At 42.1% G+C, this 13,052-nt stretch overlaps 1 protein-coding gene across 1 annotated transcript; it reads left to right on the top strand.

The window, feature by feature from the left end:
* The first annotated feature begins 7,692 nt into the window (after nucleotides 1-7,692).
* LOC141366196 (uncharacterized) lies at nucleotides 7,693-9,621 on the top strand. The gene is made up of 2 exons (XM_073871688.1): nucleotides 7,693-7,851; nucleotides 8,275-9,621. The coding sequence occupies exon 2, from the start codon at nucleotides 8,437-8,439 to the stop codon at nucleotides 9,619-9,621; it is 1,185 nt and encodes a 394-aa protein (XP_073727789.1). The 5' UTR covers nucleotides 7,693-7,851; nucleotides 8,275-8,436.
* Nucleotides 9,622-13,052: the final 3,431 nt, after the last annotated feature.

Below are 13,052 nucleotides of genomic sequence, written 5' to 3'. Positions count from 1 at the left end.
AAGGCGCCATCCAGCTCGTCAGGAGCAGCTGCGGTTAGGTGTCTTCCTCAAGGACACCTCGACACTTGGTCAGGTGGATTCGGGGATTAACCCAACAACCTTCCGATTTGTAGACGACCTACATGAACCACTGAGCCACTGTAGAGACAATATACCTCTTCTTGTACATGGTTGATTTTTTACAGAAATCCTGAACTGAAAGGTATCGGCTTCTACACTCCACTGGAGACCCAAAGCTCTTTCAACAGGCAGCTTGTCACGATCCAAATCTAACTGCTGTAGGTCCTTAGCCCTGTGTTCCTCAGTAACTGACTGCAACACCATACGGCTATTGCTGACCCACTTTGTCAAATGGAAACCTCCTCTTTGACAAAGAGCTGTAAGATCCTTAATCATAGAGACAGCCACTTCCTCAGAAGGCACACATTTCAAGCAGTCATCCATGTAAAAGTTATTGTTGATGGTTTCAGTTACTTCCTCTGAAAAGTCAGCTTGATTGTCATTGATCGTCCCTGAATCTCATTAGTACTCCTATCAAAGTATTTGTAAGGTTAGGGCCTTTGACTATTAATAGAGATTCCTTTAAAGGTTGCTCCATAGTCGAACGCGACTTTCAGTGATCCTTTCTTAAGATGAAACACCCCGTGGTGAGGTATGTACCAAACTTTGCCTTCAGTACACTCCAGTTGGTGAAGTGGCACCTCCTTTGCAACCTTTATTTACAACATCATTAAGAAAGTGGGTGTACCTCTCATGAAACTTGTTTTTTCTCTAATTTCCTCTTCAAGCCATGAATTTGTTTGAATCAGTCTTGAATGGTAATTTCAGGCTGTTATATCCATCTTGGGCTATGACCAGGATTGTGCACAATTCAGAATTTCAGAATTGGCCTCCATTCAATTCATGAATTGGAATTTGAATTGAATTGACTCCGCCCTACAGGAAGTTGAATTGGAATTGGAATGACAGGAAGTGGAATTAAGTTCATGGCAATTCAAAGAAATTCCACAGTCACACAACAGAAAGAATCTCACATACATTCAGTGTTCTATAAATATGTTCAAAACTCTAATCACATAACAAATAGTTAAGTTTGATTTATTGCAATTACAATTGCAATAAATCAAACTTAATTATTTGCTATGTAATTATTTGTTATGTGATTAGAGTTTTGAACATTAATTGCTGGGGGAAAACATTTCCTGTTAATATAATCTGTACAAACGAATATATTTATAGAATATGTAATGCAATCATATCTGACATATACTGAAAGCTTCATTTTTAACACTTCACTTACAGAGTTTGAATTCTGCTTCCTTTAATTTAAATTCAAATTGTAATTCTTGATCCTGGTTTTGACATAAATTCAAATTCAAGAATTGAATTGGAATTTAGGAGTCATTCTCAATTCAATTCTGAATTCTGCACAAGCCTGGCTATGACTGACCTGTTCATTATCTCCGTAAACTGACGATTCTCCCTTGACATTTATATTTTGTCCACAACCCTTTCACTAAAGTAATCTGTCACAGGTTGGGGGAGACTACCAATACTCTAGCCCCTGCCCCTGACTCCAGTACCACCTCGAGGAGACCCCAGAGTTCCCAAAAAGCAGACAGACAACAAAGTAACAGTAAACAAATTGAATTTTATTAATTTAATTTAAAACTGAGCACTCTAAAACTAATCTTCTTTCTGCCTTCTCTCTTCCAGCCAAGCCAGGGCAGGTGGATGACGGGCCCATTTCCTGTATTTGTCTGAGGCCGGCCCAACACAACGGTAAGTATGCAGGTCAACAACGGTGAGTATACAGAACAGGCTTTCCTTGGCAGGTGTATAGCAGCTGATATGCTGAAGGGACTTTCCTTGCAGGTTAGCGATGGTGATTAAACAACCAGACATCCCTGAAAAGATGTAGTGCAGCAAATATGCTGGGGGGGGCCTTCCTTTGCAGAGGTACAACAGGGAATATGCAGAAAGAGCCTTCTTTTACAGATCAGCAACGGTGAGTATACAGAACAAACTTCCCCTTGCAGGTGTAGAGCAGCAGATATGCTGAGGGAACTTTCCTTACAGGTCGGCAGCAGTAAGTTTACGGTGCAGACTTCCCTTGGCAGGTACGTAGCAACCGGTAGGCTGGAGGGGGTTCTACAGAACGGGCTTTCCTGTGAGAGCAACAATAGGTATGTAGATTAAACTTTTGATTCTTCAGCAAGCAACAATGGATCAGGGTTCCCACGGGGTCTTATAAAGTCTTAAAAAGTCTAAAATTCAGAATGTTAAATGTAAGGCCTTAAAAAGTCTTAAAAACACCCAGATTTTTATCCTAGGTCTTAAATTTAATTTAATTTATTCAAGGGTAATTTAAAACACTGAAGAACTAATCAGTGGACGTCCCAAAAAAAAACCAATGTCCAGACGGACGAAGCAAGTAAAGTAAAACAATATTTATTAAATTTAAAAGGGTAAGGGGGAAGGGAAAAAGGGTTCTAAAAATAAACAAGCTCTCTGGGACTGGAGAGCGTTGTATCCGAGTCGCTTCTGACTCTCACGGGGACTTTCAGGTAGGTCTTCCTGACTTCCTCTCTCTCTCTTTATCCACACGTGAATTACAGGTGAGTATTCTCAGCTTTCACTCCTTGTGTCTTCCAGGTAGACTGCAGGTGAATGCTCCAACCTCCCTTCCTGGGCTTGGAGCTGGAGACGTCTAGAAGGTATTCGGTAAGTACACTGGGCTGGGAGCTTTGGGCGTCCAGAGGGTATACGGGGGTGTACCTGGGCTTGGAGCTGGAGATGTCTAGAAGGTATACGGGTGAGTACACTGCACTGGGAGCTTTGAGGCGTACAGGTGGGTGTACAGGTAGGTATGCAGATAAGTACACTGAGCTCGGGCTTTGGGCGTACAGGTAAGTATACAAGGGGTACACTAAGCTTATAGTTTTGGACGTACAGGTAAGTATACCGGGGAGTACACTGAGCGTACATTTTGGGTGTAGAGGTGAGTATACAGGAAAATACACTGGCTTGGAGCTTTGGGCGTACAGGTAAGTATACAGGGGGTGCACTGAGCTTATAGCTTTGGACGCACAGGTGAGTATACAAATGGGTACACTGGACTTGGGCTTTGAGCATACAAGTGGATGTACAGGTGAACACACTGGGCTGGGAACTTTGGGCGTACAGGTAGGTATGCAGGAGAGTCAACTGAGCTTGGGCTTCTGGCTTACAGGTAAGTATACCGGGGAGTACACTGAGCGTAGACTTTGGGTGTACAGGTGAGTATACAGGGGAATACACTGGGCTTGGAACTTTGGGCGTACAGGTACGATTGCAGGTGAGTATCCTAGGCTTTTAGCTTGAATGGTTTCGACTCACAGGCACGTGGATAGGCGTACATCAGGCTCTAGCTTTCGAGGCTCATGTGGCTGGACAGGACGTACATGCACACAGCAAACTTCTGGCGTTCCTCACTAGGACAGACTTCTGAGAAGCACTTCGACATTGACATCCAAACACATAGCGGAACAGTCCCACGACGACCCAGAGCCCTTGGCTCAGACTGGCAGCAGAAAAACACACAGATTCCCTTAAACAGTGTAATACTCCAGTGAACATTTAGGGAGAGATACAACACCTCTTTGCTTCGGGCAAGAAGGGCAGATGGAGGTACAGGTCGAGGCTGCTGCAACGTTGGGCCTAACACGCCCACAGATGGTATCACAAAGGTGGGTAGGTTGAGGTAGGGCGCCACACCATGTAATGTACTGCCTGAGTGGGCCAGTCGCTTCCACTCTCCTCTCTTACAAACAGCGGGGCAAGAGATCTAGACGTGGGCGGGCATCTGGAAGCACTCCACAGATGTATAATTATACACAACGACAGTACGTATGCTTTGTCCACGCAGCAGCCAATCACAAGTTTTCCCTCTTTCGGTATTCCACACAATATTCACAGCAAATCCTTACTTCATACATTTGCCACGCCACCACCAGGCGGGGGAAGGAGGTTAATGGGTCACAGTCGGGTGTATATAGATATGACAGCCACCCAACGTCTCCAATCCACTCTTCTATGACAGGGCTCTCTTCAGCCTAGGAAGTGATTGCTGACAACACTGACACAGCACAACACTACAATTTCTCAGGTGTACACATGTCAAAAGACTCACCCACCGCACTCCACACACGGTGAATTAAGGTCAGAATCACAATGTTGGGCCGGGGAATAGTCCTGAATAGTCGAAAGGGCTGGTGCAGAGGAGGACCATGCGAGAACGTCTAGACCACGATCTTTAAGCCCACTCCTCCCTCTTCTCGGCCGGTTCCAGCTCACCCTACGATCCTTGACATGGGTGGGGCCGCTCACACACTGATCGGATACACAAGTGATACACTGGGATACAGTATTAGCAAGGGTGTAACTGGCAAGGCAACAACAAGATGAATTCCAACATAACTCACAGTTTCCTTTGACACTTCCCTCTCTCTTCCAGATGTCTTGTGTATCCGAGGCCGGCAGTACAATAATTTCTCCATTCCTTCTCCTTCAATCTGCTTCCAGCGTCTTCTCAACATACACAGTCTTTTCAAGGTAGACAGTACACGTCAGCACAAATACTTCAAAAGGAATGATTTAACACTTAGCTCAGTCTTTCTTCAGCCCAATCCTCAGTTTTAACTTCGCCCAGTCTGCAATATCCACATCAATACATCTCTCCGAGCACACCGATCACTTCCGCCTCATTCACAATGTTTGCCGGAATCCAAACTTCCCTTACTGTCTTCCTGATGTCCTATTTATGTGCCTCCTCTTCTCTGCAATGTCCAATCGTCAATCGCCACGTTCGCTTTGCACACCTGTTCGTAATAAACCCCAAATTTGTTTGCCCGGAGTTGCCGGAACTGACCGGGCGTTTCAATGAAAATGGTCCGGGCGGAACTATTTCCGCCATTTTGGGTTCCGCTGTATAAAGTCACTCTGTGACACTTGTGTTCTTTTTGATATATTTTAAGATATGTCAATGCAAGTTGTTTTCTGTTTGGACAGCCTTACATTTATTTTAGTCTAGAACTAGTCTAATCCCTGTCTGTGAAACCGCCCGTATAAGCTTACGTACCACACAGTGTGATGCATTTTAAAGCTTTAAAGTTGTATGAAGCAGTGTAAAACTGGGCTTAAACCAGAAGCAGACCATACTAACTGATCTCATATTAGTGGATTTTATTGGTCAAAAAACATTTTGATAGAATTTTATAAAAATACTACTTGCACATATGAGTGATATATAAATATTGTAAATCAATGCATTTCTTGACTATTCATTAATAAAAATCACAGCTCTTTGATTCTAACTCAATGTATTTCAATGGCTCACTATGAGCTTCCAGGATCTAAATAAAGTCTCTATGAATCACGTGATGGCCAAGCTTTTTGGGCTTCCATTGTCAGAAGTCTCTTCCTAAAGGCCTATGGGGCAGAATTTGTCGGCGCCAACACTCGTGGTCTAATAGGGTTAAGCATAATGTATTTCCATGTATTTTGATTATCTGTTTTAATACTGTTTATTTTATATTTTTCTATAACTGAATCAATAAAAATAGAATGTTTTGAGAATTTCTGAGACCATTCGAAAGCTTCTAGTAATGTGTCGTGTTGGTCTTAAAAGGTCTTAAAAAGGTCTTAAATTTAACTTGCTGAAACCTGCAAGAACCCTGATGGGGATACCAAAAGGCTTTCCTGTGTACACAGGCAGTGGTAGGTATACAGACAGGTTCTCCTGGGTATGCAGACAGTGGTGTATACAGAAGGGGCTTTCTTGAGTGTACCGCAGCAGCTATGCAGACAAGGCTTTCCTTCACAAGCTGCAACAGTGAATTCAGAAGGGATGTTCCTGTGCAGGCAAGCAAGAGTAAGTATACAAACAAGGTCTTCCGAGGTGGACGAGCAGCAGTGCACACAAAAGGGCCTTCGTATATGAGCAACACTGAATATCCAGACGAGGCTTTACTTCGTAAGCAAATAACAATAGATTCAGAGAAGACGTCCCTGTTCCAGCAAGCAGTAGTAAGTATACAAACAGGCTTTCTTCATAAACAAACAGCGATGGAGGCATTCCTGTACAAGCCAACAGTGGTAAGTATGCAAACAGGCTTTCCGAAGTGGATAGGCAACAGAAAGCGCAAAGGGGCTTTTCTTATACAAGCAACAATGGATATACAGATGCAGCTTTCTTCATAGGCAAACAGCAATGGAGATGTTCCTGTACAAGCCAGCAGGGGTACATATACAGACGGGCTTTCCAAGGTAAGCAAGCATCAGTAAACACAAGGGGCTTTCTCATATAAGCAACAATGGATGTCTAAATGGGGCTTCCTCCATAAGCACACGGCAATGGAAGCAGAGAAGATGTTTCTATACAAGCAGCAATGGTAAGTATGCAGACAGGTTTTCCAAATTGAGCAAACAGCAGTAGACACAAAGGGCTTCCTTATATAAGCAACAATGAATATCCAGACAGCGCTTTCTTCATTAGCACACAATAATGGAAGCAGAAGAGACGTTTCTATACAAGCATCATTAGTAAGTATGCAGAAAGATTTTCCAACGTGAGCAAACAGCAGTAGACACAAAGGGCTTCCTTATGTAAGCAACAATGAATATCCAGACAGGGCTGTCTTCGTAAGCACACAGCGATTGAAGCAGAAGAGACGTTTCTATACAAGCATCAATGCAGACAGGTTTTCCAACGTGAGCAAACATCCTCCCCTAGATCCTTATCCACAGCCCCTATTCCTCTTCAACCAAATAAATGGTCTGGTCCTTCTACCCTTCTCAAACTCAATCTTCACGTGCCCACTCGCTAGACCGCTGCCTCTTCCTCCAACCGGAACAGGAATGAGAGCTCCACAATAGCAACAACAACAACAACCTCTTCCTTCTTTCAACACCTCTTTTATAGCCCTTCCTTCTCTGTCGTGTCCCAATCCGCCATCACCACGTTCAACCGGCACACCTGACGCTCGTATGCTCATAAAATACCCGGCGGAGCGATCCGAACTGGCTGGGTGTTACCTTCAAATCGGTCCGGCGGGAAACCGCCCTCACCAAAGTAGTTCCGTTTACTCCTTTTTTCCGTTGTCACCCCGTGACAATAATGATTGAGCAAAATTTTTTCCAGTTGACAAAATATATTCTGTTAACCATAACAGCAGAATGCTCAGCTTCATTCTTGTGAACACTTCCTGTGGTTCCACTAACAACCCATCCTAATAGGTTTCTAAAAGCAAATGGTCCACTACCATGACTGTTTGTTAATTAATATGTTTCCATTACATTGGAGGCTATATTTCTAATCAATAAATCAACACCTGCTTGAATTTACGGTGCTTTAACTCTATCCAAGTATGGCCATTTTGATCATTCTTCTTGAGAAATTATGTTTTCTGAATTAACAGGCATCTTCTGCTGGGTATATACAGAAGGAAAAGTGAAGAAATCATTAGTATTTATACCACTAATTTCCAGTCCATCAATGACATTAAAGGACACAGACTGTTCTTGGCCCATGGTACGAAGAAGAATATTAGCTTTCTTTACACTCAAATTCAGATTTTGCATCAAACGATCGGAACAAAAGGTAGCTGAACTTCCTTGATCTAGAAAGGCATATGTTTGCATTAGAGTTTTTGTTGAAAAGGCTCTGAAAGTTTATTCTTATTGGTGTGTTGTAATTGATTGACAGTCGTTACTTAGTCCCGCCCCCAGAGATGACGCAACTAGTTATGTTTCGCTTGAAAGTTGAGGGCTCGCGTGTATTCAAGCCATAGGAAAGTGTGCGTACATTTAAAAGTAAGTTTCATTTCCTCATATATGTTACCGTATTTACGCTTGATTATATTGATACTGTTGTATTATGTGTTGCAACGTTCTGATGTCAAGTGTATTCGGATTTCCGTGACGCTAATGCTAGCGGTACGATTGTGTGCATTATATATGCATGTGTGTTCCGATGCACGCTGCATAAGTCTAATAACGATCTATTTTCCATATGTTTACTTAAGTATTTACACTTTACAGATGTTATTGAGCTATACATTTATGTGGTTTGTGAGATTACACTCGATTGAGATGTGGTTATAAGATGATAATCACGTGTACATTGATAGTAAATTGTTTACATTTATAGCCATGTATCCTCACGTGTTTATCATTTGATTTAAACATTTATCATTATTGTTGTAAACTGATTATTTATATTTTTGTTTATTATAGAAACCACACTTACATTAAAATAGTGATTGGACCTTTGGACTTTGTGCATTCTTACCGATGCCCCGTGATGATCCCAATTTAGTCAGAACCAGTCAATACAGTCCTTAAACCTCTTTAACATTGGTCCTTCGAGCCGGATCACGGTGATTACCACGGAATAAGATGTCCAAAGGCTATTCAGAGTCACAGTGTGAGCCTGATGTCCGTACTAAGCGACTATCACGCCCCCCACGTCACTTGGAAGATTATGAGGTGGAATACAGTGGTTTCCAGCATGCATATTCACCTACTTCCAGGATGCAGCCAGAACCTTACCGCTGGGAGTCAGAAAATGAAGGTGCTGCCGGGATGACACCCTTCACCCGCCGGCATGTCACTTACCGTGGCGACGTTACTGAGGATTCTGGAGACCATTATGGGGACAAAGATGCTCAAACAGTAATTCGGCAGCTACGAGAAGAGAACAGACGACTGCATAAAACCATTGAGGACATGACACACAGCTCTGAAAGGGATGAAACTGACTCAACACAGCGTCCGGTGCCTATGCCTCGCACTCACTTAAAGACAGCTAAGAAACATCCTCCGGTTCCTACTCCGCGTCTGAGCAAATCACCAGTAACCCAGATGAGTAATCAGTGCTCCGACCAGGCTGGAAAACCAGTAATGGATTATGGGACGGCATATTCAGCCGATGAGGAGCTGGAAGGAGAGATTAATTTATCAGGTGAACTATCAGAAAGGAGACTGCAGTTCACACCAAAGAACAGGTATGTGCACAAGCAACCAAATCAGCCATGTACATCACAACCTCATCACAAAATACATGTACACGCTGCACATGACCAAAGAAACATCCCACCACAGTCACAAATACGTGATCATTCATCGGCAGCTGACTTCAGATTTAGAGGACAAACTGACTACACCCCAGGGTCTCATTACCATCCAAGTGACTTCGTTCAGCGCACGCATTCCCCTGCCACCAGAGAAAGCGTTTACAGAGGTCCGAACCCTTCAATACCAGATTTCACAGTGGAAGATCCACGGCAGTTTGCTAGACTCAAAATATCTCTTGACAATTTGCTGCCCTACGATGCAACTGAACAGTTTAAATATCAAATTCTGCTTGAACATCTGAAATTCGAAGAAGCTCTTCTAATCGCTGATTCTTACAGCAACTCCCGTTACCCATACAGCCAAACAATGCAATCGCTGATTGAACATTATGGACAGCCACATCAGTTGGCGTTGCAGAAAATTGCTGACTTGATGTACGGGCCAAATATACGTAGTGGAGACACTCAGGCCTTTCGTAAGTTTGCACTTAGAGTTTACATAAGATGAATAAGGGCCTAAATTATTTCTCAGACCGGTGCGATTTTGTTGTGGACCAAAAATATTGACCTCAGTTTTGTCACGGTTCAATCGAAGAAAATTATTTTCCATCCATGTCTTAATGCTGTCCAGGCAATTTAATAGGGGGCTGTAAAGAGGCATTGGATTTTAATGGGATATACAATTGTGAGTCATCGGCGCACAGGTGAAAAGAAATATTAAAACTTCGAATGATATTCCCCAGAGGTAGCATATACAAATTAAAAAGAAGTGGGGCTAAAATTGATCCCTGAGGAACCCTGTTAACAAGAGAAGCTATCGACACTGAGAAAGTCCTAGATTGAAGATATGAACGGTCACCAACCTGATCTCACGAATTTCCGTGGCATAGTCACGGAATTTTGTGCTCATTTTTCCGTGGCATTCCCGCTGCAGTCCGTCCGAGTCCCACACACCCGCAACGACACATGCTCTCGCGTCAGTCTCCAACAACGGCAGAAAAGATCTCTAGATTTGTCCTAATCGCTTTTCGTAAGTCGTTAACTCTTTTCCCCGCCAGCGTTTTTAAAAAAAGTTGCCAGCCAGCGCCAGCATTTTTCATGATTTTCACAAAAGTTTAATGCCTTCCAGAAAATGTTCTTCTTTAAATATATAAAATATATAAACCGTTTCATTCTACCTTCATTAGTTCTCTTGTAATCATCTCTCAAACATGGGTAGGTTTCTTCAAAAACACCCAATTTTGAGCAAAAAGCTGAGATAATTCCATTTTTGCGAAGGACTTTTGATAGAGATCAGATGCAGAGCGATCTTTAAAACATACACGGAATTCTTTCTCTTTCACGTGAGGCGCTACTTCCGGGTTGTATAAGTTGCGGTATTGCAGAAAGACGGAAAATCTCGTCATTGGCGGGGAAGCGTTTTCTCTTAATTGACGAGATATCTCGTCAATGGGGGCGAAAGAGTAAAAGGGGTTTAGAAAGTTGCTTAATCTAGTGACAAAGTCACCAAGTTGGCAACACTGCACTGCTCGGACTATGCATATGTGTTTGTGTATGAACTCTGCTTCTGGTTGGCTAACGATGGAAATTAAGCCAATCATCATTAATCAACAGTTAGTCTCCCACCCCCTAACACACACACACAGGGCATGAAATTAACACCCGACCACGTGCCAAATGCGGGTGGATTTTGCAATTGGCGGGTAACACTGTCAATCTACTAGCCACATTGGCGGGTAGCCAATGCGAATCAGTGATGCGCGGGTCATTGTATGACCAACCCACTACCGACCGACATTTTCAACTTTTCATAGATTCGGCTCTTTCGACTCCAGCTCCGGCTCTACATTTTAGTGATGGCGGTCCGGCTCTTTTCATAGATTCGGCTCTTCTGGCCTCTACGGTCCCACCCCTGCCTGCGTTCTTACGATTCGGCTCTGCTCGTTCGCTACAAAGAATCAGCTCTTAGAGCCGGCTCGTTCGCGAACGACCCATCACTATAACCCGCCCGCAATTGTTCAAAATAGTTTTTAAACTCGACCGACTGACCGCGGCCTGAATATCATTAAAATATTTTTGGATGACTCGTAACCGGCACCCGCTCATTTCTTATCAACCTGCGCATATCACTCATGCAAATTGTGTGATTAATTGAAAGGATGCGCCTTCTGTTTGGCAACGTTCATGCGATTGGATAGAAGATGAGGCACTTCTCTGACTACGTTTGGATGTGCGAGTAAGTATTAAACTGTTGGTGAGATGGGATGATAATACAATGCTGACATACTGTAGGCTACTGTACAATTACAGTTGCAAAGATGTGTAGTGCTGCTGTGACGGATCAGAACTCTTGATGTGTAAACTTTAGAGAGAGTTGCGCTACTGTGCCTTATACTGTAGTACATTAACATACATTTTGCGAATAGAGTAATGAAAAACAACGTATGTGCGGCGTTTATGTGCGCAGTTTGTGCCCCCTCTGTCTCTGTGTGCGTGCGTGGGTTTTAAGGGGGACTCAATAGCACATCGGAGAGACGCGTTCCTAAAAGCATGCGTACATAAAATTTTTCTGCTCTTAACAGGGCACATATAAACAAAATTATCTCAACAGTATTAATTTTCTAATAAAACATTTATTTATGTCTTAAGTGTATGTATAGAGATTCAAAAACCAGTCTGTGCTGGTCTTAAAGAGACAGTAACCTCAATTAACCTACTTAAGTCTGTGTCATTAATGTTAATCAAACAACCTAAGACAAAGAGAAATTCACTTAGCTCTGAAAAAAAATTATATTTAATTCATACAATAAAGACAGCGTTATCATTCACTATTCAGGCAAAAAAAAAATGGCTGGTAAAAAGTCTCTGTGGCAGGTGGATTTCTAAATCCACCTGCCACAGTGGCTGGTGGTCAAAAAAGTTAACTTCAGGCCCTGCACACACACATTTTGGTTTCCATGTTTTGTGGGGACATTCCACAGACATACTGTTTTTTGTATACTGTACAAACTGTATATTCTATTCCCTTCCCCTAACCCAAATCCTAACCCCAACCATCACAAAAACCTTTCTGCTACAAGAAACATCATTCTGTTTGGTTTATTAGCTTGGGGACAATTGGTCCCCACAACGTGATAATTACCAGGTACACACACACAAGAAAAACATTGCCTGTCTGGAATGAGAGAACCTACTGTGGTAAAAATTGCTTCAGTGAGATAAAATATGTAATCCCTGCTTTTAGTGTTGGGCGGTTTGACCAAAAATGAAAAACCTTTTTTTTTTTAATTATGCCTGTTTTCGTTTTTTTATGTTTTATTTTCATGCATTGTCAGGTGTTGAATGCATTTTCTGCTGGTTGAGAAAGGAATTACTGCAGTAAATTGAGGATGGTCTATTTTACTGTCATTAGTGAATACTGTAGAATAATTCCACAATAGTAGTAGTAATACAAGTTTGCATGGCCCCAGAAAATTATGCTGTTGTTTACAAATAAGAGCCAGTCATGATTCTAATGAACTGAGGATCAGAATGCAAAGACAATTCCTGTCAAAATACAGAACATTTATTTTGATATTTTATTTTGAACAACAAAATAAGAACAAGTCCACTTAAATTAACTTAAAATACTTTTTCTTCAAGTACAAGCCCAGTAACATTATGTGTAGGGGTGTGCAGCGGAGTCAGTATTTGTATCTGTATTTGTATCTGTAACAATCTCAAAATTATTTGTATCTGTATTTGTATTCGGATGGAACCGGAAGTGGGCTGGTCTTAAACTGGAAGTTTGTCGTATTACATGAAAATTGCATTTTAAATGAAATGTTGCTTAATTATAACTTAAATAACTGTAAATATTAAAAATAATTATACACAATTTTAATCAAAAAGACTTCAATAACTTGATTCTCATTAATAATAGGCATGGAAACAAACTTT

This window comes from Misgurnus anguillicaudatus, chromosome 2 (genome assembly GCF_027580225.2).
Source record: "Misgurnus anguillicaudatus chromosome 2, ASM2758022v2, whole genome shotgun sequence".
Lineage (NCBI taxonomy): Eukaryota > Metazoa > Chordata > Actinopteri > Cypriniformes > Cobitidae > Misgurnus > Misgurnus anguillicaudatus.
Note: the sequence above shows the minus strand (reverse complement) of the source record. Positions and strands in the feature narration are given on the sequence as shown.